The 27,202-nt window shown below is 49.4% G+C and overlaps 2 protein-coding genes across 3 annotated transcripts in view; one reads left to right on the top strand and one right to left on the bottom strand.

The window, feature by feature from the left end:
- Nucleotides 1–7,320: 7,320 nt before the first annotated feature.
- Nucleotides 7,321–19,723, top strand: Phyhip (phytanoyl-CoA 2-hydroxylase interacting protein). Of its 2 annotated transcripts, XM_008850362.3 has the most exons (6): nucleotides 7,321–7,433; nucleotides 8,012–8,215; nucleotides 12,425–12,609; nucleotides 13,830–14,004; nucleotides 16,253–16,370; nucleotides 17,684–19,723. In XM_008850362.3, the coding sequence occupies exons 1-6, from the start codon at nucleotides 7,400–7,402 to the stop codon at nucleotides 18,216–18,218; spliced, it is 1,251 nt and encodes a 416-aa protein (XP_008848584.1). In that variant the 5' UTR covers nucleotides 7,321–7,399; the 3' UTR covers nucleotides 18,219–19,723. The 2 variants fall into 2 exon arrangements, with proteins under 2 accessions (XP_008848584.1, XP_008848593.1); XM_008850371.2 differs by lacking the exons at nucleotides 7,321–7,433; nucleotides 8,012–8,215 and adding an exon at nucleotides 10,421–10,510.
- A 5,761-nt stretch (nucleotides 19,724–25,484) lies between these two features.
- Bmp1 (bone morphogenetic protein 1) overlaps nucleotides 25,485–27,202 on the bottom strand; it is a 50,855-nt gene continuing 49,137 nt past the window's right edge. The window contains exon 21 of the mRNA XM_029554602.1: nucleotides 25,485–26,183. Within this exon, the coding sequence (XP_029410462.1) occupies nucleotides 26,049–26,183 (135 nt within the window). The 3' untranslated portion in view covers nucleotides 25,485–26,048. The remainder of the gene's footprint in view (nucleotides 26,184–27,202) is intronic.

Below are 27,202 nucleotides of genomic sequence, written 5' to 3'. Positions count from 1 at the left end.
CCCAGGTTCAATTCCTAGCACCTACATGGCAGCTAACAACTGTCCATAATTCCAGGTCTGGGGACTCCGACACCTTCTTCTGACCTACAAGGGCATTTCGTGACATGAGCACACTTAACACACATGCAGGCAATACACTTATACACATAAAATAAAAATAATAAAATTTTTTTAAAAATTAAAAAAGACGGCATTGCACGACACGGGTGCACTCACATACATGCAGGCAATACACTCATACACATTAAAAAAAAAAAAAAACTTTAAATATGCCAGACATAGTGATGCACAATTTTAATCCCAGGCAGAGGTCAGGCAGAACTCTGTGAGTTCCAGGCCAGCCTTGTCTACATAGCAAGTTCCAGGCCAGCCAGGGCTACATAGTTGAGTTCCTGTCTCAAAATCAAAAAATATAGTTGAATATTTAGGGGGTGGGGGAGTCAGCTCAGTTGGTAAAGTGCTTGTAATCACAGCACTGGTAGACCCTGCAGCTCACTGGCCAGCTAGTCTACCCTACTTGGTGAGCTCCTCTCCACCTGTCCCAAAAAACAAGGTGGACATCTCCTGCGGATTGACACCTGGGGTTGTTCTCTGGCCTCCACATACACCCGCCCCCACACACGTGTGCGTGCGAGCGCGCACACACACACACACATGCACACATACAAATTTAAATTTTGAAAAACTGAAGCTCTTATTCTAATCTTTAGTAAAACAAATGCTGAGATACAGGTTTTAGAATCACTTTAATTAATGTGACTTGGGAGGTACTGGGGATTCAACTAGGTCTTTCACATGCTAGGTAAGCACAAATCCTCTGAGCTATATCCCCAACTCTTTTTTAAAAAATATTTTACTTATTATTTTTATATTATGTGTATGAGCGTATTGCTTATATGTATGTAAGTGCACCATGTCATGCAATGCCTGTGGAGGTCAAAAGAGAGCATTGAATACCCTGGAACTGGAGTTATGGACGGTTTTAACCACCATATGGGTGCTGGAATCAAACCCAGGTCCTCTGCAAGAGCAGCCAGTGCTGTTAACCACTAAGCCATCTCTCCAGTACCAACCCTTTTTAAATTTATTTTTAGGCAGGATTTTGTGAAGTGCCTGGGTTTGTTTCAAACTTTTGATCCTCCTGCCTCAGCCTCCTGAGTAGCTGGTATTACAGGTCTGTGCCACTAGGTTCAGCTAATTAATTCTCTTTGTTAAGTGTGAAATGGATGGTCAGTAAGAGTCAAATACCATTTCAAAAACAGAGTAAATAAGCCTTGGGAAACCTGTGCAGTCCTTATAAACAGTCATTCCCCTCTCCTGTCATTGTAAGTACAACTGTATGAACAAGAGGTTTTATGGATGTGTGTGCTTTGTTGGCTCCTGGGATCTTCACACTTACTTAGCTCACCTATAAAGAAAATCTCTCTCTTAAAAAAAAAAAAAAGAAGAGGAAAAGAAAACCTCTATACGTTTTGATTCTATAAAGTGCATAAGCAGTATTAAGAGTACAAGCTTTTTTTTTTCACGGGCAAGCTCATTCATAACCTTCACATTCAGATCTGGGTTTTGTTGTTGTTTTGAGACAGGGTCTCCCTGTAGCCCCAGCTACAGGGAGAACTCACTATGTAGACCAGGCTGGCCTCCATCTCATAAAGATCTGCCTGCCTCTGCTTCCTAAGTGCTGGTATTAAAGACCTGTGCCACTATACCCAGCTTCACATTCAGATATGAAACTGAATACTAGTTTTACAACTTTGGGGTTGGGCCTGCTTTCCATCAGCCCTTTAAATATAAAGTTGATGAATCAACCTCACAAGGCTGCCTTACAAATCACATACCTGGCACTGTGTGTTGGTGCTTAATAAGTGCTGTTTGTTATTGTTGCAGTCTTGGCTTAGGTATAATGTTTAATGTGGAAACTTCCAATCATGCACAAAAGTAGAAAGAATAGCTCATTGTATCTCTAAGTACCCAGCTTTAATAATAATTGTTCATACTTGGTTTTGTTTGTTTGTTTCTGGAGACAAGGTCTTAACTACTGTACCACTGGTAGTCCTGGAACTCGCTATGTAGACCAGACTGGCCGCTAAGTCACAGATATCTGTCTGCTTCTGCCTCCTGAGATTTGTGTGTGTGTGTGTGTGTGTGTGTGTGTGTGTGTGTGTGTGTGTACCCACGGAGGCCAGAGGGGCACCAGATTTCTTGAAACTTGAGTTACAGGCATTTGTGAACTGCCTAATGTGGGTGCTGAGATCTGTGGGTGCTTGTCCTCTGATAGAGCAGAAAGTGCTCTTAACCACTGAGCCATCTCTCCAGCCCTAGATTTCTGGAAGCTTGAGTTACAGGCATCTGTGACTCTTGTTTTATCTTACCTGCCACACACCAAGATCATTTAGAAACAAATCACTTATATCATTCATTTGTAAAGATTACAATATGTATTTCTGAAGGATAAGGACTTAAAAATAACTGCAGTATCATCATCCTAGCCAGTGATTCTTAAATATTATCAAATATCTAGATACAAAGTCAATTTCTCCAATTGTTACATAAGTGGAGTGTCTGTTTTGGTTTTTGTTTTGTTTTATTTTTATTTGGTTCTGGTTTAGGTTTTTTTTGGAGACAGGATCTCATTCTGTGACCCAGGCTGGCCTGGAAACTCCGTATGTAGCCCCAGCTGACCTGGAACTCAAGGCAGTTCCCTTGTTCCAGTCTCCTGGGTGCTGGGATGACAGGCACTCGCCATCACATCTACTTGGTCTTTTAAAAATAGTTTGTTACCAGGAGTGGTGGCACACGCCTTTAATCCCAGCACTCGGAGGCAGAGGCAGGCGGATCTCAGTGAGTTTGAGGCCAGAGGCCAGCCTGGTTTACAGAGTGAGTTCCAGGCCAGCTGGGGCTACAGGAAGACCCTGTCTCAAAAGCATAAAAGATAAAGAAAGAAAGGTCATGTTATAAAACAATACTTAACCCTTCCGTTTTTGTTAATGAAGCATGGACGCACATCATATACCTTTTTCTTGTTTTGTTTAGGTTTGGGTTTTGGTTTTTGGAACTCACTATGTAGACCAGACTGACCTTAATCTCACAGAAATCCATCTACCTCTGCCTCCCAAGTACTGAGATTAAAGGTGTGCGTCACCAAACCCGGCCCTCTTAATTTTCACAAGGAAATGTTTGCATCTTTCTACAGTGATCACGCATGACTTGTATAAATAAAAGCTATTAAAACTGGCATAGCAGAAGTGCATCTGGATGGTTGATTGATTCGCTATATGCAGTTACCTATACTGTGCTGTGCTTTATTCTGACCACAAGTTTACCTCCTGCTCCTAGAGGAGCCCTTTGAGGCAAGAAGAGGCCTGAGCCGGAACGGTTGTGTCCTCACCTGCTTGTCTGACTTGCCAGCACACAGCTGCGCAAAGGGGCATTCAGCCAGCTGCTATTCACCACCACTGGGGCTCATGATCTCACACAGGCTCCAGGTACCATCCTGAGAAGGTGAGAAACGGAATGGGTTTAGGTCTCATCTTCCTTCATAAGAAGGGAAACCAAGTCACAGAGAATCAGCTTTTTTCCTCTTGCTGCCTGTCAGGTTGGTCTTAGGATCAGGGTTTTAGGCCAAATGGCTGGAGCTGTTCATAACCGGGTGGTGACGACTCAAACCTCTTTGGAGTTTCAGCATTTCAGTGTAGGTGTGTGAGGGGCAGGGCCTTGTGTTTGGCCAACGGAGTGCTTAATTCTGCCTCAGTGTGACACACCATTCCACATTCTGTGGTTCAGGATCTGACCAGACTTGCTCAGGTTCTCACACCCATTTGTGGCAGGACTGGCTTCTACTTGACTTTGCATCCTGTGAACTCTTCACTGTCACTGTTGACTTCTTTGACCTTTGCTGCTGATATCTGCCAACCCTGAGTCCCTCTCCATGAATGTCCCTTATGCTCAGCTCATGCCTTCTGCTTTCTGAGGCCCTCACCTCTAAACTCAAGTGGCATCTGCTGTCCATATGCCACTCCCTCTGCACCCCTTGTTTTCTCTGTCTTATGGAGCTGGCCTCTATTCTTGCTCTGAATCCTTATCTGTACCTGGAACTTAGCTGAACATCATCCCCCAGTATCCACAAGGGATTGGTTCCAACATCTCCATAGATACCAAAACTGGAGGATGCTTATGTGTGTGTGTGTGTGTGTGTGTGTGTGTGTGTGTGTGTGTACCCACGGAGGCCAGAGGGGCACCAGATTTCTTGAAACTTGAGTTACAGGCATTTGTGAACTGCCTAATGTGGGTGCTGAGATCTGTGGGTGCTTGTCCTCTGATAGAGCAGAAAGTGCTCTTAACCACTGAGCCATCTCTCCAGCCCTAGATTTCTGGAAGCTTGAGTTACAGGCATCTGTGACTCTTGTTTTATCTTACCTGCCACACACCAAGATCATTTAGAAACAAATCACTTATATCATTCATTTGTAAAGATTACAATATGTATTTCTGAAGGATAAGGACTTAAAAATAACTGCAGTATCATCATCCTAGCCAGTGATTCTTAAATATTATCAAATATCTAGATACAAAGTCAATTTCTCCAATTGTTACATAAGTGGAGTGTCTGTTTTGGTTTTTGTTTTGTTTTATTTTTATTTGGTTCTGGTTTAGGTTTTTTTTGGAGACAGGATCTCATTCTGTGACCCAGGCTGGCCTGGAAACTCCGTATGTAGCCCCAGCTGACCTGGAACTCAAGGCAGTTCCCTTGTTCCAGTCTCCTGGGTGCTGGGATGACAGGCACTCGCCATCACATCTACTTGGTCTTTTAAAAATAGTTTGTTACCAGGAGTGGTGGCACACGCCTTTAATCCCAGCACTCGGAGGCAGAGGCAGGCGGATCTCAGTGAGTTTGAGGCCAGAGGCCAGCCTGGTTTACAGAGTGAGTTCCAGGCCAGCTGGGGCTACAGGAAGACCCTGTCTCAAAAGCATAAAAGATAAAGAAAGAAAGGTCATGTTATAAAACAATACTTAACCCTTCCGTTTTTGTTAATGAAGCATGGACGCACATCATATACCTTTTTCTTGTTTTGTTTAGGTTTGGGTTTTGGTTTTTGGAACTCACTATGTAGACCAGACTGACCTTAATCTCACAGAAATCCATCTACCTCTGCCTCCCAAGTACTGAGATTAAAGGTGTGCGTCACCAAACCCGGCCCTCTTAATTTTCACAAGGAAATGTTTGCATCTTTCTACAGTGATCACGCATGACTTGTATAAATAAAAGCTATTAAAACTGGCATAGCAGAAGTGCATCTGGATGGTTGATTGATTCGCTATATGCAGTTACCTATACTGTGCTGTGCTTTATTCTGACCACAAGTTTACCTCCTGCTCCTAGAGGAGCCCTTTGAGGCAAGAAGAGGCCTGAGCCGGAACGGTTGTGTCCTCACCTGCTTGTCTGACTTGCCAGCACACAGCTGCGCAAAGGGGCATTCAGCCAGCTGCTATTCACCACTACTGGGGCTCATGATCTCACACAGGCTCCAGGTACCATCCTGAGAAGGTGAGAAACGGAATGGGTTTAGGTCTCATCTTCCTTCATAAGAAGGGAAACCAAGTCACAGAGAATCAGCTTTTTTCCTCTTGCTGCCTGTCAGGTTGGTCTTAGGATCAGGGTTTTAGGCCAAATGGCTGGAGCTGTTCATAACCGGGTGGTGACGACTCAAACCTCTTTGGAGTTTCAGCATTTCAGTGTAGGTGTGTGAGGGGCAGGGCCTTGTGTTTGGCCAACGGAGTGCTTAATTCTGCCTCAGTGTGACACACCATTCCACATTCTGTGGTTCAGGATCTGACCAGACTTGCTCAGGTTCTCACACCCATTTGTGGCAGGACTGGCTTCTACTTGACTTTGCATCCTGTGAACTCTTCACTGTCACTGTTGACTTCTTTGACCTTTGCTGCTGATATCTGCCAACCCTGAGTCCCTCTCCATGAATGTCCCTTATGCTCAGCTCATGCCTTCTGCTTTCTGAGGCCCTCACCTCTAAACTCAAGTGGCATCTGCTGTCCATATGCCACTCCCTCTGCACCCCTTGTTTTCTCTGTCTTATGGAGCTGGCCTCTATTCTTGCTCTGAATCCTTATCTGTACCTGGAACTTAGCTGAACATCATCCCCCAGTATCCACAAGGGATTGGTTCCAACATCTCCATAGATACCAAAACTGGAGGATGCTCAAGTCCCTTACATAAACATGGCATGGAATTTATATGCAACCATTAAGATTACTTCTAATAGCTAATGCCCTGTAAATGCTATGTATGGTTTAGAGAATAATGACAAGAAAAGCATACATGTTCAGTACAAATAATACAATTAATTTATTTTGAGACAGGGTCTCATATAGCCCAGGCTGGCCTCAGACTTAACTGTGCAGCCAAGGATTATCTTGTACTTCTGATCCTCCTGCCTCCACCTCCAGAATACTGGGATTACAAGTACTCTAGAGCCAACTCAGAATTTTGTACATGCTAGACAAATACTCTACCAACTATGCCACATCTCCAGCCTCCAAAATGCAATTTGAATTTTTTTATAAGGTCTCCTTGTAACCTCAGCTATGTAGACCATGCTGGTCTCCATCTTACAGAGATACAGAGATTCAGCCTCCTGAGTGCTCGAATCAAAGGCATGCATCACCACATCTGACTGAAAAAAAATTTTTTTTGACCCTTGGTTGAATCTGCAGATGCAGAACAGGTAAATACAGAAGGCCAGCTAGATGCCCTGTTCTCCAGTCACATCCTCTAAATGTCCATACCCTCACCCAGCTCCTCACCTAGAAGACTGCCACCAGTGATGGGAAAGACAGCAACCCTGACCTGTTGACTGACACTTCTTATGTACCAAGCCCAGAGCTAAATGATTTAAATAATGACCTCATTCCATGATAACAATAAAGTTGTGTTATTTTCCCACTTCACAGATGAAGAAACTGGAGCTCTGAGACAGAGTCACCTCTCCAAGGTCGCCTAGCTGGAAAGCTACAGAGCAGACATTGTCCCCATTTTTGATAGACTGCAAAGCTCATGCTTTTTCATCGCTGCATCAACTCTTGGTCACTATTTGCTGCTTCATTCAAATGGTCTTGCGAGTTCTTCTGGAGACTTCCACCTATTTCTTGGTAATAGACAAGCCTCTAGCTGATGCTCCCTCTGTAACTGCAGTCCCAGGTTTTGGCTTCCTCATGCCAGAGGGTTGGTTGAGATAAGAATACTCAAAAGATCTGCGTGTCCTCCCACCCCCACAGTCGGTCGTGCCTCTGTGCATTCCTCGCTATTTTACAACTCCTCTCTCCTGCTCCTTTCTTGGGAACACTGAAGCAGCAGAAGATTCTCACTGGACACTCTGGAATCTCCATGGCTGGGGGGATGATTTCCCTTGATAGAGTTGGTAAGGAAATGGAGCCATGGATCAGTGGCGGTCCCTCAGGAGAGGCCCCAGAGTGAAGACAAGGTCCCTCCAACTTTACTCAGACACCCCTTTAGGACCCTTCCCCTCCATAGCCTCCCTCCCTTTCCCCCAATCAGAATCCTTGTTTAGGGGCCCAAGCCTTTGGATTAAGCTCCACCCCTCTCCCAGCGTCTTTAAGTTTGGGGGCTGCATTCGAGTCAGATTTCCAAGTAGGGGGTGTGTTGGACGAACTTCCAAAGGCATTTTATCTTGGAAGAATGGGGGAAAGGTGGCCGCAGCCACAGATGCTGCCTCCAAGGACATCTTTGTAGCTCTCTGAGGGACCCTCTGCCCTTTCCCCCTCCCACCAGCCCAGGCGAGCGGGGACCAAGCTTGCTTATTATCACCTGACGCTGAGCAGCCGCTGATCCCATTGGTGGAGCCAGATTCGGTCTGGCTCTCCCGTTCTTTCTCGCTTTCTCTGCCTCTCCTCCACGCTGCTTTGATTTCGCTCTTGCCTCTCTCTTCTTGCGCGCTCACTCGCTCGGCTGGGAACATCTTCGTTTTGCCGGGGGCAGCAGCCAGAAGCTGCAGAGCCAGAGAGGAGCCGCCCGTGGGGCATGGAAGCAGCCTCCTTGGCAGCCGGGAGAGGCGAGCGCGAGCCCCGCTGACTGTGACCCAGGCGTCCGGCCGCTTGTCCCCTGCCTGGAGAGCTCTTCCATACCGAGGGCTCTCCCTTCCCTCCCTGCCAAGTCTCCCTCTGCAGGGCCAGCTGAAGCCAGGTGAGTCCTCTTCCTCTCCAGACCATCCTGCCTATTCCAAGAGGTTGAGAGCTGGGGTCACCAGGGTTCCACCACTGTCCAGTCTGTCCACCTGGGTCGCCAGGCCTGGCGACCTTGTCCCCTTTCCCCTAGGCCCTTGGCAAAGAGCTTGACAGCTGGTTCTGGTCTCCAGGGCGACACAGTTAGTTCCCCCGTAATCATTTCTTCTGCAGTCATCGATGCCAAAAGGTTGGTAAGGGTGGAGGAGCTTTCCCTTTGACATGTCAGTGGCTTTTCTCAATAGACTTGGGGAAGGGGCCCCAGTGTGTACAACATGTGTGCATGCTCGAGAAAAGGCTGGAGGCTTGCTTGCGTAGATAGATCTGCCTCCACGCAGTTACGCGCCTGTGGGGTTTTTGACCGGCTTGTGGCATATTTCAGAACACAGCCTTTTTTGCACGCGTGTGGTACATGTGTGCGGCCGGGGGGGGGCGGGGGGCACGACACAGAGCTTATCTGAGTAGCCTGTGGGTATACGTGGGCGGGGGCCCAATGAGGCAGTATTTTTAGGGGGTGGACATGTCACTTGTCATGTGGGTGGGAGTACATGTTGAGGGAGTACTGTAGCAACCAGGAGGTTTCTATGCGGGAGGGGCAATTCCAGGGCAAGATGGGATGGGCAGGTGGAAAGTGTGGACAAAAACTGCTGTGGGGGTAGGGTAGACCCACGGAGGTGTGGCAAACCTGTTGGTCTATGAAGGATTAGGCTAGTCCAGTGTGGCCAGAGGCAAACATCCAAAGTCTGTATCTTGGAGCCTAAAAAGATTCCAGGGAGAATACCAGCAACCAGGCTGGGACTGAAGTGTGCTCAAATGTACATGTGTGTGCAGGCAGGCGAGCGGGTTGCTTGCCTTCCTGGGAAGGTGGCATGCATGTGTGCTGGTGCCTGTAGCTTCTCCTTTTCCCCAAATATGGCTTGTGATGAGGGGCTGGTGCATGTGGGTGGGCATGAGACTGTGGACATGAACATGTGTGGGGTGGCACAAAGGTAACAGCTTTCAGAGGGGAAACTCTAGGGCATTCTTAGAATGTCCAAAGTGGTGGAGGATACCTCCATGCGTAGGTGAATGTGGAGGGGTGAGGATGTGTGAGGGGGCATATGCAGGGGTAGGTGGGCACTCTTGCGCATGTGTCTGTGCGTGCATCCCTGTGTGTGGGGGTGTGTACATGCTTGCTTTGGGTGGATTCACATGGGAGTGTGGGTGTTCCTAGGGTGTTGCCCCGACCTGTCCCTCACCACCTGCCCTTCCCCAGGCATCTGGATACAGAGAAGCTGGGTTGACACCCACTCTTGGTCCAGGCTGGCTGGTTGCTCTTTCAGTGTCAAGTCACTGCCATTCTCCCAGGCCTCAGGCTGGGGTGGGGAGCAGCTCTCTCAGAAATGGAGAGAGGAAGGGATGAGCAGCCACCTGGGCTTGGAGCCCCCACTCACCACCACAGCTGCCCTTGCCTCGAGGAAATGCAGGCAGGAACTGGAGCCCCCTTACAAAGCAGGCATAGGCTGTATCCCATGTGGGTGGAAGCCACTTGAGTCCTCAGGTGGGAGTGTGTGTTCATATCCATGGGTACAAATGTGTGTGTGTGTGTGTGTGTGTGTGTGCATGTTAGGGCTACATGTACATCTTCCTTAGAAACGGCTTGTCAATATCCAGGGCATTGGTAATTCTCTCCTGCTCCATACTTTTCCACCAAATTATGTACATAATTGTAATTGTTATTGTAAGGGTTATTTCCAGGCACTCCATCTCATTTGTCTCATTTTGGGGGAGCCCTGGTAGCACCCCAGTACTTATTGACCATAGATTCCCTGGGCATGAAGCCACAAGCATTTGGCTCTAGGATGGAAAGCTAAGAAGAAACAAAACTTGAGGGAGACCTGGGCAGATAAGGCTCTCAGCCATATCCCCACCTCATGTACCTGCCACCCAGGCAGCCCACAGGTTAATTTAGAGGTGCTAGGCTCTGAAGCAGACTTAATTGACAGGAAAATGTGGGTTGGATCTTCTGGAAGCTATAAATAAAAGTACCTGATTTTGCAGGGACAAGGTGCCCTCACCCCAAGCTCCTGGGTAAGGTTGGAGAGGAAGAAGGAAAACGAGGTGCTATGAGATGTGCTGGGTACTGGGCTGAAGGAGAGAGCCAGGAAAGGCCCTGAGCAAGTTCACCCACAACTGTGTCCCCTCACACACCTACTCTTGTTTCCAGGAAAGCCAGGTCATATACAAGAAAAACTACCTCTAGTCCAGCTAAGCACAGGTAAGAGAAATAATGTCCTTTCATGTCCAAAGGGCACCAGAGTCAGGGTAGAACTGAAGGAGTCAGGGAAGGAAGCAAGGGAAAGTTCAACTGTTTGAAAAACATTGATAGGAAAAGGAAAATAAACAGCAGTTGTAGATGTGTCCTGTGTGCACGTGCGTGTGCATGCACAGGGCACACACACATGCACGCACACACTCACACACACACACACAGGGATGCAACCTTAGTTTAGTGATAAAGAACTTGGCCTCCAGGGTACAAGTAATTGCTGGCTATGTGGCCCTGGACATATCAGTACCCCCAACTTCAGTTACCAGTCTATAAAATAGGGAGACTAGTAATACCTACACATCGTGAGACTTGTGTGAGATGTTATTAGTATATGTTGACTCTCAATAGATGTCAGTATTAAAAATAATTCTTTAAAAGAGTGAAGTGGCCATACACCTGTAATCCCAGTACTTGCAAGGCTGAGGCAGGAGGATACTGAGTTGGAAGCCAGCCAGGGTTATATGACAAGATCCTGACTCAAAATAGAAAAGAACAGCTAGGCGTGGTTGTGCACGCCTTTAATCCTAGCACTTGCAGAAACAGGCAGAGCTCTGTGAGTTCGAGACCAGGCCGGCTAGGGTTACATAGTAAATAAGACCCTGTCTCAAAAGAAAACAAAACAAAAATTGGGGAAAAAAGAAAAGAGAAGAAAGAAAAAAAACAGAATTTTTTTTTAAAGAAAGACAGGGTACAAGTAATTGCTGGCTATGTGGCCCTGGACATATCAGTACCCCCAACTTCAGTTACCAGTCTATAAAATAGGGAGACTAGTAATACCTACACATCGTGAGACTTGTGTGAGATGTTATTAGTATATGTTGACTCTCAATAGATGTCAGTATTAAAAATAATTCTTTAAAAGAGTGAAGTGGCCATACACCTGTAATCCCAGTACTTGCAAGGCTGAGGCAGGAGGATACTGAGTTGGAAGCCAGCCAGGGTTATATGACAAGATCCTGACTCAAAATAGAAAAGAACAGCTAGGCGTGGTTGTGCACGCCTTTAATCCTAGCACTTGCAGAAACAGGCAGAGCTCTGTGAGTTCGAGACCAGGCCGGCTAGGGTTACATAGTAAATAAGACCCTGTCTCAAAAGAAAACAAAACAAAAATTGGGGAAAAAAGAAAAGAGAAGAAAGAAAAAAAACAGAATTTTTTTTTAAAGAAAGAAAAAGTCAAGTGAGGATCTGTGAAAATAGAAAGTGATTGTCAAAAAAGTAATGGACCAAAAAAGAGCTTGAAGCAGGCTGTGGCCCATGCCACCCCCATCCACCACAAATATATCCACATGCTTCTAGGCAGCTCTCGTCTTCCCAGCCCTGCACAGAAGGGATCCTCACTGCCTCAGTCACACCCAGGGAAGAGAGAGGTCTGAGCTCCAGGGTCTTGGTGCCTGTGGACGCTTGGCTCCACTGACCTCCCACCTGCATCAATCCTCACACCTCAGACCCCCCAGCAGGTGCTTCCTCTGCCTCTTCCCGATCCTCTCTACCCCCATCCTTTCTTTTTTCGCGCCTGCTGGCTGAGGGCCCCTCCCTCCTTAGCTCCATCTGCTGCAAATCTGTCCCTGCCCAGTGTTTGTAGCATTCCCACTGCCTCTGCCACCTGTCAGGTGCCGTCTGCTCTATGGACCCTCTGAGGAAAGCCAAGAGCCCTCTCTAGAGGGTACCTCCATCCTGCTTTGGGTCCCTCCCGTCCAGTCTAGCCCCACTGCAATCTTTCCTATCATATTTATGAATCAGGGGCATTTGATGGGTGGTACAAGGCTCCACCTCACAAAGCATAATGGGGACAGCACATTCCAGAAAGTTCTATGGTGAGAGAGACCTATTGATCTTTCCCATGGTTCTCAATTCTCATAGGAGCCAATCCAGAGGGGAGCATGGAGCTGCTGTCCACCCCCCACAGCATTGAGATCAACAACATCACCTGTGACTCTTTCCGTATCTCCTGGGCCATGGAGGACAGTGACCTGGAGAGGGTCACTCATTACTTCATTGACCTCAATAAGAAGGAGAACAAGAACTCCAACAAATTCAAGCACCGGGTGAGTAAAGGATGTCTCAGCAATTCTCTCCAACCCCTCTTCTAGAAGGATGTCAGTTGACTTCCCGAAGAAATGGGGAAGAGCCTGATCAAAATCCAGAATCTTTTCATGGGGTCATCTTGGCAAAGTGATCTGACTTTTCTGAGCCTGGGTGCCTTCCCTGGTGAAAAGGAATGATCACGCCACCCTTGTAGAGCTGTTGAAAGGAATTCCGTGAGTAATGTGTTGCGTGGTGTTTGGCCCAGTGCCTAGCATAGCTCCAGCACTGTTATTCCCACCATGACTGGGACTTCAGACAGTGGCAGAACACCCGTAGGTTGGGTGGGGCTTAAGGCATCACATGTTGGGATAATATTGCAAACTACAGCAAGGTCGAGGACTCAAAGGGCAGGTAGCCTTGTAGTTGGGTGGAAAACCTGACCCCTTTGGCTGGGTACGTGATACATGGCATGGGCCTAGTTTTTCTTTGCTTCTTCCCTGTTAGCCTGTTTCCTTGGTGTAGGAAAGGCACATGAGAGGGTTCTCTCAGTGTGTCCTTTCCCTGGGTTAAAAGCCAATGTAGGAGCTGGTGGGAGGAAGCCTCCATCTTCTTCAGCTGCAGAGGCAGGAGAGAGTTTAGTGGGAAGGAACTGGCTCCCAGGGCAACAGCTTCTGTGTGGGTTAGCGCTCTCTCTCTCTCTCTCTCTCTCTCTCTCTCTCTCTCTCTCTCTCTCTCTCTCTCTTTCTCTCCTTCTCTTTTGGATGTGGCTCCCCTGATCTGGGTGTCTTTTGGCAGGCCAGTTGCCACGGTGACGTGACTGTTCAACACCACCCCCTTAGCCCTCCCCCCAAAGAATAAGGCATATTTTCCCTTCCTCCCTGGCTTCTCAGCATTTGCTGTTGCCGTGGAGACAGCACTGCAGTGTGCAGAGCTCTCAAAGTCTCCCTCAAAATGAAGGTGTTGCCACCTTCGACTTTGGGGGCTTCCTCCCAAGCGGCCTTGCCTATTCTCAAGATAATGGAGCATCAGGGGAATTGAAGGAGGGGTAGAGTCTGGTGTCCCATTGGTTGCTTTGAAGGGAGATGATGGCTGGGGCATGGAGTTGTGGAGTCCCTGAGATTCTGACCCTCCTCAAGAGGAAGAGGGGGCTCTCTGGGGAGTGGGAATTCTGGAATAATGCCAAGATTGGGTATGACTTCAAGATGGACACTTGGTTCACCATCTATACCCCACTTCTCAGGATGTCCCCACGAAGCTTGTGGCCAAGGCAGTGCCTCTGCCCATGACAGTGAGAGGTCACTGGTTCCTGAGTCCCCGTACTGAGTACAGTGTGGCCGTGCAGACAGCCGTGAAGCAGAGCGATGGGGAGTACCTGGTATCTGGTTGGAGCGAGACTGTGGAGTTCTGCACTGGGGGTGAGACCCTGCTACTGCATCACTACCCTGCTTCCTTGGCATATCTGATTGGTTGGGTCAGGGTGTGTGGGGGGAGGAGTTCACCTTAGCTCAACATATTCACAAACATAGGCTGTACCCCAGATACTGTGCTTAGACCAGAGGGGAGACAGTTGGAACAGATCCTCCCCTATTGTCACAGAGCCTGCCTTTGCTCTAATGAGAGACATGTAGACGCTACATCTTGGCAATACCACCTACATGAAGGGATGGAATTGCTTTTTTCCAAGAAAAAAAATATATATATTAAGATTTATTTTATTTTTATGTGTGTGTGTACCTACTTGCATGAGGGTACCCACAGAAGCCAGAAAAGTGTGTTAGATTCCCTGGAGCTGGACTTAAAGGTAGTTGTAAACTGCCTGATGTGGGTGCTGGGAACTGAACTTTAGTCCTCTGCAGGAGCAGTATGTGATCTTAACTTCTGAGCTGTCTCTCCAGCCCCAAGTATTAAGACAATTTTATTTACTTTTATTTTGTGTGTATGAGTGTTTTGTATGTAAGAGCATTTTGTGTGCTTGCATATATCATATGTATGTAATGCCTATGGAGACCAGAAGAGGGCGTTGGATCCCCTGGGACTGGAGTTATGGACAATTATTAGCCACCATGTGGGTTCTGGGAACTGAACCCAGGTCCTCTGCAAGATCAGCCAGTACTTTTAACTGCAGGGCTATCTCTCCAGCCCCAAGCATACATATTTTTAATTGGGGTAAAATAGACATAATAGAAAATCTACCATCTGATCCATTTCTAAGTATACAGTATGTGCATGTTAAGTGTATATTTACTTATATTGTGTAGCCAATCTGCAGAACTTTTCCATCTCACAAAACCAGTACTCTAAACCCATGAAACAGCCACTTCCCATTTTCCCTCTCCCTGAGCCATGACCACCTCCACAGATTTTAACTGTGCTAGGTGGCTCATATGAGTGAAACCACCAAGTACTTGTCCTTGGTGACACTTATTTCTCTTACCTGAATATCACTGAGGTGCACAGATGTTGTAGCATATATCGGAACTTCCTTCCCACTAAAGGTTAGACAGTATCCCGTTGCATTGGATAAATCCCATTTTGTTTATCAACAGTCCATCAGTGGTTATTTAGGGGAACAGTAACATTTTTTTCTTGTCTTAAGTCTCCCCTTAGCCTCGGAAAATGGTCCCTATCCTATGACCCTACACGGTTTCTTAGGCAGAGCTGAGCTTGCAAATTCCAGCATGAACAAACACAACTTTGTGTATTCTTGGTCATGTTAGCCAAGGAACTGCTCCATAATATTGTATGCCTTTGGTGTCCATGTGAGAACTGCTCCAGATTGCTCTCTGTCACAAGGAAGGGACAGAGAACATTCTCTGCCCTGGGGCCTCCAAGGCTGCTGGATCCATCTTCTGCCAAAATCTGTGCTCCAAGTCTCCTTGAGCCACCATAACCCTACTGGAAAGTTGCTCTTGCTCCTTGTGGGAGAGGCATCTTGGTTGCCCCCCAGAACTGCATATGCAGTGGGTGTTTAATTTAAATGGGGGAGCTGGGGATGCTGTAGTCTAGTCCATCATCCCCTCACCAGACCAAGCACATAGAGATGCAGCTACAGTAAGCAAAGGGTACCTTTCTCTAATTCATACCAAGGCACTGTTGAGGTAGCAACAGCCCTACTTGGGTCCTGAGGTCCCAGGTCCAGACCGAAGCCCATGGGGTCAGTTTTCCTGTCCTGGTATCAGCCTTCTTTATTTCTTCCACATAGAGAGGCTCAAGTGGACATCTAGTGCCCCAACCTTTGGTCTACCTGAAGTTCAGGCTCTGTTCTCTGATTCTTCTTGAGCCCCCACCTACAACTAGCCTCCATCAGGCTCCCTGCTTCTAGATTTGAAGGGCCGTCCTCAAAGGACCTTGAAATCTCCCCTCAAGTCCTTCTTTTTCCTTTTGGTCCTCTTGTTACATAAGGGTAGCCTGGAACAACAGCCTTGTGGCCTCTGGCCTGATAACAGGCAGCCCTCTGCCCTCTCTGAACTCAGGGAGCTCTGACCCTCTAACAATGGGGGCACAGGCCAGCTGGCCTGTCCTCATCTGAGTCCAGGCTCAGCAGCTCCCCTGCTGCTCCAGAGGACAGAGGACAGGCTCAGTGGGTGGTGGTGGGGGAAGAGGAAGAGGCTGTGATCCTGTAGCTGACCCTCTGCTCACCTTACTGTGTCTGGACTCTTGCAGATTATGCCAAGGAGCACCTGGCCCAGCTGCAGGAGAAGGCCGAGCAAATTGCTGGTCGCATGCTCCGCTTCTCTGTCTTCTACCGCAATCATCACAAAGAGTACTTCCAGCATGCCAGGTAAGGTGCGGCAGGCCTTCCAGACATCTCCCTCCTCAGTCCTCCCTCAGCTCATCCTCTGCCTGCCTTGGTTCGCTGAGGTCAGCCTTCTCTCCCACAGTGTTCCCCTGGCCTTACTTTACCAGGCTAACTCAACAGTAACTGCCACTAAGTCAAGTGTGATGGTGCATGTCTGTGATCCCAGTATTTAGGGTGCTGAGGCAGAAGGAGAGCTGCAGGTTGGGGACCAGCCTGGGCTACATAGCAAGACCCTGTCTCAAAAAAAAAGTGATTGTTACTTTGGGGTTGGACTTGGGGAAGATCAAGGACATTGAGGTGGGGCTACCTGGCAGAAGACCCTGATGACAAGGCCAAGCAATGAGTTCTGGGTGTGATCCCCCTCTGGGACAGTTCTTTCACTGGGTCTACCGCACATCAGAGGTCAGCTGTCTCTCCATTTCAGGGACCAGAAGCAGAGGGGAGGTGGCAAGAAGACCCTGAGCATCGCATGCCCAGGGAACCCCCAGCTTGCTGTCTTTCAAGCTGGGTGCTAAGGAGTCCACAGGCTCCAGGGAAGCATTTTGGGGAATCTTTTAGGCTACTGCTGAGAGGTAGGTAGGGGAAAGCCAGAGGATGAGGCTTGGAGAGTCCCACCTTATGATTCAACCAGAGCAGCCTCAATCTCATTTGCCAACGACCCACTTGAACATTACCTTCTTTTGAGAAAAGAGAGGTGTTCTGCATTCCAAAAGTTAAAACTGATGATCTGATCCAGCACCTCAGCCTACTTACTGATGATGAGCTGGAGGTCCCAAGAGTTGCTAAGTCGCTTGTCTCTCTGGATAACTAGGACCAGGCAAGGGTGAGGCTAGACCAGGGCTTGTCCACCCTTCCCCATGCCTGCTGACACTGCTCCAAGTCTGTGTCCTTCTAAGCTAGGTCAGGGCAAGCTGCCACGATTACTGTCTTTATCATTACTGGCAGCTGGGGTGGGTGTTCTCTCCTTGCCCGGAGAAAGCTGTAAAGACCTCGAGTCTTCAGTTGTTTTTATTAAAGAAGAGGCAGCAGTCCTGTTTGGGCTCCTTTTTCAGAAGGAGAAACAAGGTGCACCCACATATGCCAGGTCATCCTTTTAAGAACCCCAGAGTCTGGCCAGGGAGACAGCATGGAAGGACCTAAGGCTTGTGATGGTGGAGGCTGTGGGCTGATAGGCGTGCTGGGAGCTGGGATGGCTCACTCTGTTCTCAAGTACACATAGCAGCCAAGCTTTGGCTGAGGGCTGAGCTAACCCGTTGCATTTTCCCTTCCCTTTGGCATTCCTCCCTGGCCGGCAGGACCCACTGCGGGAACATGCTGCAGCCCTACCTGAAGGACAACAGCGGCAGCCACGGCTCCCCCACCAGCGGCATGCTGCATGGTGTCTTCTTCAGCTGCAACACAGAGTTCAACACAGGCCAGCCCCCCCAGGACTCCCCTTACGGCCGCTGGCGCTTCCAGATCCCTGCCCAGCGCCTCTTCAACCCCAGCACCAACCTCTACTTTGCAGACTTCTATTGTATGTACACAGCCTACCACTATGCCATCCTGGTGCTGGCACCTAAAGGTTCCCTGGGGGACCGCTTCTGCCGTGACCGCCTGCCCCTCCTGGACATTGCCTGCAACAAGTTTCTGACCTGCAGCGTGGAGGGCGGGGAGCTGGTCTTCCGCCACGCTCAGGACCTTATCCTGGAGATCATCTATACTGAGCCAGTTGACCTCTCCCTGGGCACTCTGGGGGAGATCAGCGGGCACCAGCTCATGAGTCTGTCCACTGCTGATGCCAAGAAAGACCCCAGCTGCAAGACCTGCAATATCAGTGTGGGTCGCTAGGGACTCCTGGGGAGCTGGAGGGCTGGGGAGAGATGACAGGAGAGTGGAGGTGGGTGACTTAGGTTTGGGGAGCTGGTTTTCTCTCCCCTGCCTCCTGCTCCCTCTACTCTGTCCAACCCTCTCCCCCTTGACATTGGAGGCAACAGGTGGTGGTCCTCTTAGTTAGTGTGGCCCACCCCAGGCCTGGTGGATGTGGGAGGGTTTCTCAGGAGGTGGGTTGTACTTCTGGAGAACTCTTCCTTTCCTCTGTTTCCTGTTCTGTTTTGTTGGCCTCAAGCAGGTCTGTGGCTCCCAGAGTCCTCCCTGCCTCCTGGGCCAAAGCCCATGTGTAGCCCAGCTGCTTCTACGTAGATGCAGAAAGCTATGGGGTACCTCCTTAGCCCCACCCACCCCACTCAGGGCCACCCTAGACAGCTCCCTCCCCACTGGGCTGGGCCTGGGGGCTTCAACTCCAGGTCAGGACCCTTCCTCTATAAATAACCTCCTGCACTGCTGTCTTGCCCTGGCTGCTCCTTGGCCCCAGAACCCTTTTCCCGCATGGGAGAACTGTCTTTTCCTCTATCACTGTTATTGGCGCACTTGAGATACCCTCCAACTCTCTGGAAAAGGACCCTCTCTTCTCTTGGTTTTGAGGGCTCTGGGCTCTTGAGATTTTCCCTTTCTTCTATCTGAGGATGATACACTCCTCAGCAAACCTTCTCCCTTGCTCAGAGAGTGCTGGGGTCTGCAACAACAGCTGCCGGGGTCGAGGAGGGGGAAGGAGACCCCTGAGACCCGTTCCTCAGCCGGAAGCAGGCCACCTCATGTCTTGATGGGCCTAATATAGAACTAGAGAACTGAGGGTGACCCACAGGGTCCTGGCACCCCTTCTGGCCATGTGCTTTGCTCGCTCACTTGCTCGCTCTGCCATGGAGCCATGACTGTTCTGTGCCATGTGTGAGCTGAATTGTGGGCTCTCCATCAGGCCACCTCCTGCTCCAAACACTAGCCCTGTCTGCTCTCTGGGCTGTTCCCCTGGGGAGTTCTTGATGAATTCCCCTGCAGTTCCCTGCGTTTTCATCTTGTTTCTACTGTTTGGGTCATGAGGGTAGTGAGGGTAGACTCTCTGAGACAAGACAAGCAGGTGGAGAGATGAGGAGGAGGGGAGAAGGTCACAGTGATTTCCTCAGAAGTGACAGGGATGAAGCACAAGCAGCTGGATTTCTGAGAAGGACAGAGGAGCTGGCAGGCCCACAGGGCCATACCTCTGTGGGTGACAGGTGAATGGCTGGTTACCAGGGACAGTGCTACAGTCAGCTGCCTCATTGGGGTGGGCCAGGAAGCCTGAGGTTCTGTGAGATGTGTAGAGGAGAGGACCTGGCCCCCCGAGCTCTCCCCTCTGTGCTGACAGCATTGCTGAGGGGGTGGCCTGCTGCCTTGTCCTGGCCCTCTGTTCTCCCTGGGTGGGGCACGCCCTCCTGTGCTGTGCTTGCAATGTGCATCAATAAACCACCATGGCCCAAGGGCTCCGTCTGTCTTGGTCCATTCAGGATGCTATCATGAAATATCACAAACTTACAACAGCAGAACCTTTTCTGTCACAGCTCTGGGAGCTGAGAACACAAAGACCAAGTTATCTTCAGACTTCCTATCTGGGAGGGTTTACATTCTGGTGCACAGATAGCCATCTTTGCCTTCTTGCTGTGCCCCAACACACATATGGTAGAAGGGATAAATAAACTTCCCTAGTCTTTTTTTTTTTTTTAAATAGGGTTTTTAGCCCAGTCTGGCCTCCAGCTCCCTATGTGGGATGACCTTGAACTTCTGATCTTCTTGCTTCTGCTTTCCCAGTACTAGGATTATAGGCATGCACCATCACACCTGGTTTATACGATGCTGGAGAATGACCCCCCAGGCTTTGTGCATACTAGACAAGAACTCTACTGAGCTACATCCCTGCCCACCCCTACCCCCAGTCTCTCAGTCTCTTTTATAAAGGCACTAATCCCATTCTTGAGGCTCCACCCTTATTAAAGGTGGCTCCCAATATCACTGTGGCAGTTGGATTTTGATGGATGAACTTTGGGTATGAGTCACAAGCACGGAGACCACAGTAGTGCTTCTCTTTGGGTCAGAGGATTGAAGGGTGGAGTGGCTGGATTGCACTGTCCACAGGAGAATTCACATGGGGATGCCCTAGGACAGGCCACCTGGAGCTGCCCTAAGAATATATCCAAGTCCTACCATGGGTGACAGGGCTCAGAATACAGAACCACAGCCCCAGCTGTGGAAGAGACTTTGGAGATCATCTGGTCCCACCCTATACTTCCCATATAGGAGTGCTGAAGGGTCTGGGGAGGATCTGTGGCAGTCTAGATGGCTTACCAAAGTGCCTGGGTCCCTGTTGGAGCCCTCCCCACTGCTACAACCTGCCATGGCTCAGACCCACTGGATTTCCCTCTCCCAAGAGCCTTGTGTCCCCTCCTCCCCAGCAGGGCTCTTGGGTTGCAGATCTGAGTCACCTCTGCGTCTATTATTATGGGCTTATTAAAATGGTCCTCAGCTGGAGTGGAAATGCTCCAGAACTGTCAGAGGCACCTTACCAACACTGCCTGAGTCAGGGCCAAGTTCACATGCGCCATCAGACCATGAGGCATAGCCTCTTTGGGATAGAAAGGAAAGCTGAAAGGCAGTTGACCCCTTCATGAGGACCTCACATGCAGGAACTGGTTTGGCAGGTCCACATACAGCAGCTCTATTAGTCTACATGATGCTTTGGTCAGTATCATTTCTACCTCATAGACAAGACACTGAGGCACAAAGAAGCCAGGAGGCTTGCCTATGTTTAGGTCGATTCAGAAACAGGAATTTTCCCTACTGACCGCCATTAGTGTATGTCAGTTTAGATACAGTGATTAGATGAAGGCAGGGCCTGTCTCCCACATAGTGGCCCTTCCCACTTTTCTTCCAGTTAACCGACCACGTGCCTAGTTTCAGAATGACGCCAGGGGGGGCTGTGGAGTCATGAATGCCACATAAGCTTATTTTAAAGGTGTGGGTAGCACCTGAGTCCAGGATCAAGGGTAGGGAGTGATTCTAAGGATGACCCCTCCTGCCTCTGAGGAGTGTGGGTTTTCAGAGTCTTCCACAGGGGTGGGCTTCAGTCTTCTTTTGAGAGTCTTTCTGGGTTGTTGGGAGGAGGGACTAGCTCTCAGAGTCCTCATACTAAGGGACGAAGGTGAAGAACAGAAATGAGGGGGCATGCAGGTTCCTCCAGAGCCTGCTTCTTTCTGTCCAGATGGCTACTCCTAGTACATGACCAGCCCTGGGCTATAGAAAGCACCCGTCAGATGGAATAGTGTCAGGGCACCTACTGGAGGCTGCCCTGGGGGTTCTTTTTGGCCTAAGGTCTAATCTGACCCAGAAGGAGACACATATGCACTCCATCCACACATGCAAACACACATACCCTCTCTGGGCTGGGCTTAGAGGAAACATACCAGGCCCAAGGTGAGGCTCAAGGTGGACTATAGGTGAGGGACCTGAGTTTGTCTCCAGTGCTGGGAATAAGGGAAACTAAATGCTAGGCTCAGGGGTTACAGGTAGGTGTTCACATTGTGTAGGCACAGACACATACCATACAAACACATGGTTGGACTCCTTGCCCCCCAAAGCACACATGACTCCCACATTCTCCTCTACACTGATTGTGCCCAATTTCCCTGCTTCCTCTTTCCTTCTTGGCCAGTATCTTTCCTTTTAATCTTTGCTAGGAAGAGATCTGCCTACCACAGAGTGGAGGGAGCAGAAGGCCAGCTCAGAGGACTTGCCCAGATTCCTCTGTCTTCTATATGTGTCTCTTCCCATGTTAGGAAAAGACGTAGCTGGGGTCCCAAGGAAAGGGATGAGGAGGGACCATACTCTGAAATGGGGAGAGGCCTGATTTAGGAGGCCAAAGTGAGGTGATTGCCTATAAAAGTGTGGCTGCAGCATCTGGAGGAGATTGGAACCAGATGTCCTGGGATGGGGGCTGGGAGTGAGGCAGGCAGGAACGGCAGCTCTGGTCAGGAGGAGGCTGGGTTGGGGGGGCGGCCTGTGGCTCTCTGGGGAGAACATCTGGCTGCCCTCTTCCCCCCAATTCTCCAAGACAGTCACTACTATTCTTGCAAACTGGAGCAGTCAAACTTTTCATAGATTCCAGAATCTGCCTTGAGCGTAGGGATAGTCAAGTATGGGGTGGAACTTGGGAGGTGCCCAGAAAGGCCACCAGCTGGCCAGAAATATGTCCCTGCTGCCCCACAGGTCCCTCCTTGCTATGGGCTAAGCATCATCCTCTCTGGCAGAGGAGGTCTGCCCTGAGCTCCAAATGTCTAACAAAACCAGTGTACCCAGAAGTTTGCTTTCAGACCAGGAATAGAACAGTCTAGGGTGAGTTGTCTGGCAGAGAAAGCCTGATCATTAAGGGCCATTTGCTAGATACAGTGAAAGGCTCTCTTCAATGGTCACTTCCTTCTTTCTTCATAACTGTATCAGGTGCTCCTGTTGTTAGTATGATAGTTTGAAGAAACAAGAGTCTCAGTCATCCAGAGCCACACAGGCACCCAGTGATAGAACTAGGTTCAAAATGCTTTGTTGGTGTTGAAGCTTGTGACCTTTCTGCTTCTGAGAAGCATGAGGGGGAAAGAGGAAGGAAGGAAAATGCAAGTGAGGGACAGACTTGGGTACCCAATTTTACAGTTGAGGCAACAGTAGGAGTGATTTCCACAGCCTGGCCTCTTGAACCCTGGTAGCTTTAGAGCCTGGGGTTTCCTGACTTCCTCTGATTGTTAACAGAAGGGGATCTGGGGGTTGGAGACAGGTTTAGGGAACAGAGGACTGGGGGGGAAGCACTTGGTCTATGTCACAGAGATAAGTCTGCCTGCCAGGTTCATGCTGGCCTCTCTGACAAGGCTTGATATGTGCTCCCAGACAGTACAGTGGGCAGGCTCTAAACCTTGCTTTTCTCCATCAGACTCCAGGACTGGGGGTGAGGCTCTGTGAGGCAGAGCCTCACCCTGGTTTTTCCACAATTAGGCACTCAGGCCCCAGGGATACTCCAGGCTGGGAGATACTGGAGGAGCCACTGGGCCTCTCTCAGCCATGGCATCACCTATACTACAGTGGAATTGACCTAGTCTGGACTGCTGAGAAGTTAGGGGTGAGGGTGGACTGGGCTTGAGGAGCACCATGGTTTACTAAACTCTAAAATGTTTCCATGTCCTACCACTCAAGAAGGAAAGCCCTGCTCTGCATCCTCTTCTTCTTCTTCTTCCTCCTCTTCCTCCTCTCCCACCATCTTACTTTGGTGCTTTCTGTCCTCAAAGTCCTCCTTTTCTTTCTTCTCCATCAAAACCTACCCATTACCCATGCTGACATTACTTGATTGTAAGCATTTGGGGGTGGGTGTCTAGCTATTCAGAGAGGCCTGTCTCCCCCAATTCTTGGCTGGCAGTGACAGAGGACCTTGAAACAGCCACAAGAACCCGTTCTGTGGTCTTCCCAGTCTGCATGTACTCTACAGGCTTGTTTGGGAGCCCATGCTGTAGCTTTGGCTCTACATAAAAGCATCCCACAGGCCTTGGCTTGGGCATGGGTCTCCACGATGCTCTGCAGCTTTCACTGTTGGCACAATTTCCCCTACTGATCTGTTCCTGAACCTGGGATGCTATAGCCCATTGGCTGCCTCTGATGGGCCCAGGAAACTCATCCTGGAGTCCCCAGAGTAATATAAGTCTGCATGGGTGATAGAGTCTTGGGACATGTGCTTGAGGGGTGGGGTGGGGACTGTGTGGGCAGATCTCCATCTGCCTCTAGATGTGCTGTTGCTGCTCATGAGACAATGAGACATTCCCTGTGGTAGAACAGGTACATCTCAGTAGCTGGGAGCCTCTCCATTCAGACAGGGTTATATCTTGAGTGGGCATTTGCCTTGTGAGCTGGGATTGTGTTCCTTTAAACTTCATAAGAACCCAGAAGGCTGGTAGGGAGAGCTGTAGCCACTGACTACAGATCCTGCTGTGGAGGAGCCAATACCAAGATGGTAGGTGGTCAGAGAGTCTGGGAAAGATGTCAGGTAGTCCCTACCATTTGAGAGCCCTTGCATTCTGATCACAGCTCTACAGGCTGTGTTGAGCATCTCCATCAGGAAGAGATTGAGGATAAGCAATAGCACCTCTGGGCATCTCCTGTACCCATGCAGGGCTCCAGTGTCTCAACTGTGGTCAGGCCCAGTGGGGATGGCTGCAGCCTGGCAGGGGAGCAGCTGGCATCCTGGAAAGTGCCCTGGATACACTGTCTTTTTTCCACCACTGCTTTCTGGGTAAAGGGCTTATGTGGGGTCTCCCATGTCCTGCTGCTCCCTGGGGGTGGATCCGGGCAGCCTCTGGCACAGTGCCTGCCTCTGCAATAGGGAAGAACTTGGGGCTGATAGAAGACTCCTAGCCAACTGAAGGCTCTCAGGGAGCCCTTCCTCAGGGCATGCCACTGACTCGTGGCAGCATCTGGGTGTGGGCAGCTTAGGCAGAAGAGCCTTGTTCTGCTTTCTTTCCTTGTGAGATGCAGACAGAGACCAGCGGGAGAGCCTCCTTGGAAAAAAGGGGGCAGGACTCTTCTGGCCTCTGAGAGGCTTGGGTCTGGGCCTCACTGCTGGCTGGGGAAGAAGGCGGCAGGGAGGAGGAGGCTGGACAGGACAGCAGCCTTGGGTTGTCTGGGGAGAGGAGCCGAGGTGGAGTGTTTACTCAGTGGCTGCTTAGCCACCCTAGTTTTCCTCTCCAAGAACAGAGGATCTGAGATGCTGGCACTCAGTGTCTGTGGGTCAGGAATGGGCCTAGCTTAGTGATACAGGTCTTCTGGCTCCCAGTGGGCTTGTCAGCTAGACACTCTCACAGACCTCTCCCTCCTCAGACCAAGAGGCAGAAAAGCCAGATGGACAAACATACCCCAAACCTCTTTTGTATGTCTCCTCCCTCCCCCAGACATCCTCTTTATAGAATGTTCTACTCCTCCTGTTGTGTGGGAGGGCTATACGCAGTGGTGTCTGTGTGTGTGTGTGTGTGTGTGTGTGTGTGTGTTGGTGTGTGTGCCCAAGTGTGAAATCACACCCTTAGGGGTTCTGGAATCTGGGGAGGAAAGGGCAGCCAGTGAAACCAGGTGTCTTGGCTCCACACTGGCCTCAGACACCCAGCAAGCCTGCACATCTGGAAGAAGACACCCTGCCCCCACATCCCAGACAGCATCTGGCACAGGATATTGGCTGTAACACTTTCAGTTTATTGGCTGGGGTGCCCTGGTGTGGCTGACCAGCCAGTGGGCCTAAGAGAAGCCCTGTCTTATTTCTCCACCCCCTCCTCCGTATCTCCCCACTGTGGTTCCTAGGGGATTTGCGCAGACACTTGTGCCCCAGAAAATAAGGAGGCGGGGGGTCAAAATAAAATGAACATTACAATGAAGATTAGGGCCGCTGGTATACACAGTACAGTGTGTAGAGACGGCGAGGAAGGCAGCAGTGTCCTGCACACAGACTGTCTTGCCACAGAGCAGGGCCTCTAGGAGGAATGGTCACTTCAAGTGTCTTGGTGAAAGCTCTGGCTCCCTGGCCCTGGCCCCTTACTCTGATTTGGGGACAGTGGGGAAGTGGCTTATAAGGAGTCCAATTCCCCCACCTCCCGATGACACCTGGCCCATTGGCCCTGCAGGTCCTGGTGCCTGGGGGTGAGGGACAGTGTGTCACCTTCTGCCTGTCACCCTCATTGTCCAGTCTGGGTGACCAAGGAAAGCAGGAATCGTGTTCCCGCCGCCATGCAATGGCAGTGGTCACTTCCTGCTGTGGAGTGTGTCCTGAAACTTGGTGCTTGTGTACCGCAGGTGGAAGCCTTTCTTGGTGATGGTGTCATCAGAATGGAACTTCACCAGGACAGAATCTCCAGCCGAGTACACTTCCTCAGGAGGCTGGAAGAGAGAGGGATGGGTAAGAAGAGAAGGAGGGAGCTTGGGGCTGCTCTCGTCCGTCCCTGAGGTCCACACTGTCACCAAATCCCCTTAAAGCAGGATGATGTTTGCCTGCAATCCCAGCACCCAAGAGGTGGAGGCAGAAGGATCTCAAGTTTGAGAGTAGCCTGGGTTATAGAGTGAGCTTGAAGCTAGCTTGGGCTACACTGAAAAAAAAAAAAAAAAAAAAAAGGAGGGGCTGAAGAGATGGCTCAGCAGTTAAGAGCACTTCCTGTTTTTCCAGAGAACCCAAGCTCAGTTCCTGGCATCCACAGTGGCACAGCTCACCGATATTGCCTATAACTCCAGCCCGGGGAATCTGATACCCTCTTCTGGCCTCCCAAGGCACTGCACTCACATGTACAAACCCACACACAGACATACACATATATACATAATTAAAAATGAAATAAAACAAGTTGGAGAGACAACTCAGATTTAAGGGCATTTACTGCCCTTGAAGAGGACCCAGGTTCAGTTCCCAGGACCCATATCAGGTGGCTCACAACAACTACAGAACCAGGAGATCTGAAGCCCTCTGGCACCTGCACCCAGGTGGTGCACGTAAACGTACACGTGCACACACATACACATTAAAAATGTAAAATCTTTTAAAAAGTACAAATAAAAATCTATGAAGCAGTCATGCTGCCTGGAATTTAAGAGGAAACCTGGGGGGAGGCAGTTTGTCTTAAGTTCAGAGTCAGCAATTCATTCATTCATTCATTCAGTCATCATTCATTCATTTACTTACTTTTGTGTATGTGTATGTGTGTTAGTTTACTCACACTGCTCTTGCCTTAAATACAGAGTATGAGAGAGAGAGAGAGAGAGAGAGAGAGAGAGAGAGAGAGAGAGAGAGACCAGAAAACAATATTAGATGTTGTTCCTCAGGTGCGGTCTATTATTTATTTATTTTTATTTATTTATTTGTGTTATGAGTGTTTTGCCTATGTATATATAAGTGCTCCTGTGTCATT

This window comes from Nannospalax galili, unplaced genomic scaffold (genome assembly GCF_000622305.1).
Source record: "Nannospalax galili isolate Female #2095 unplaced genomic scaffold, S.galili_v1.0 scaffold291, whole genome shotgun sequence".
NCBI classification, from domain to species: domain Eukaryota; kingdom Metazoa; phylum Chordata; class Mammalia; order Rodentia; family Spalacidae; genus Nannospalax; species Nannospalax galili.
This window is presented reverse-complemented; position numbering and strand designations above follow the sequence as displayed.

Coding starts and splice junctions, on each gene's coding strand:
- Phyhip (XM_008850362.3), top strand. CDS start 7,400: ATGGCTGGGGGGATGATTTCCCTTGATAGAGTTG. Junction 8,216..12,424: donor GCAGGGCCAGCTGAAGCCAG/GTGAGTCCTCTT, acceptor CAATTCTCATAG/GAGCCAATCCAGAGGGGAGC. Junction 16,371..17,683: donor GAGTACTTCCAGCATGCCAG/GTAAGGTGCGGC, acceptor CCTGGCCGGCAG/GACCCACTGCGGGAACATGC.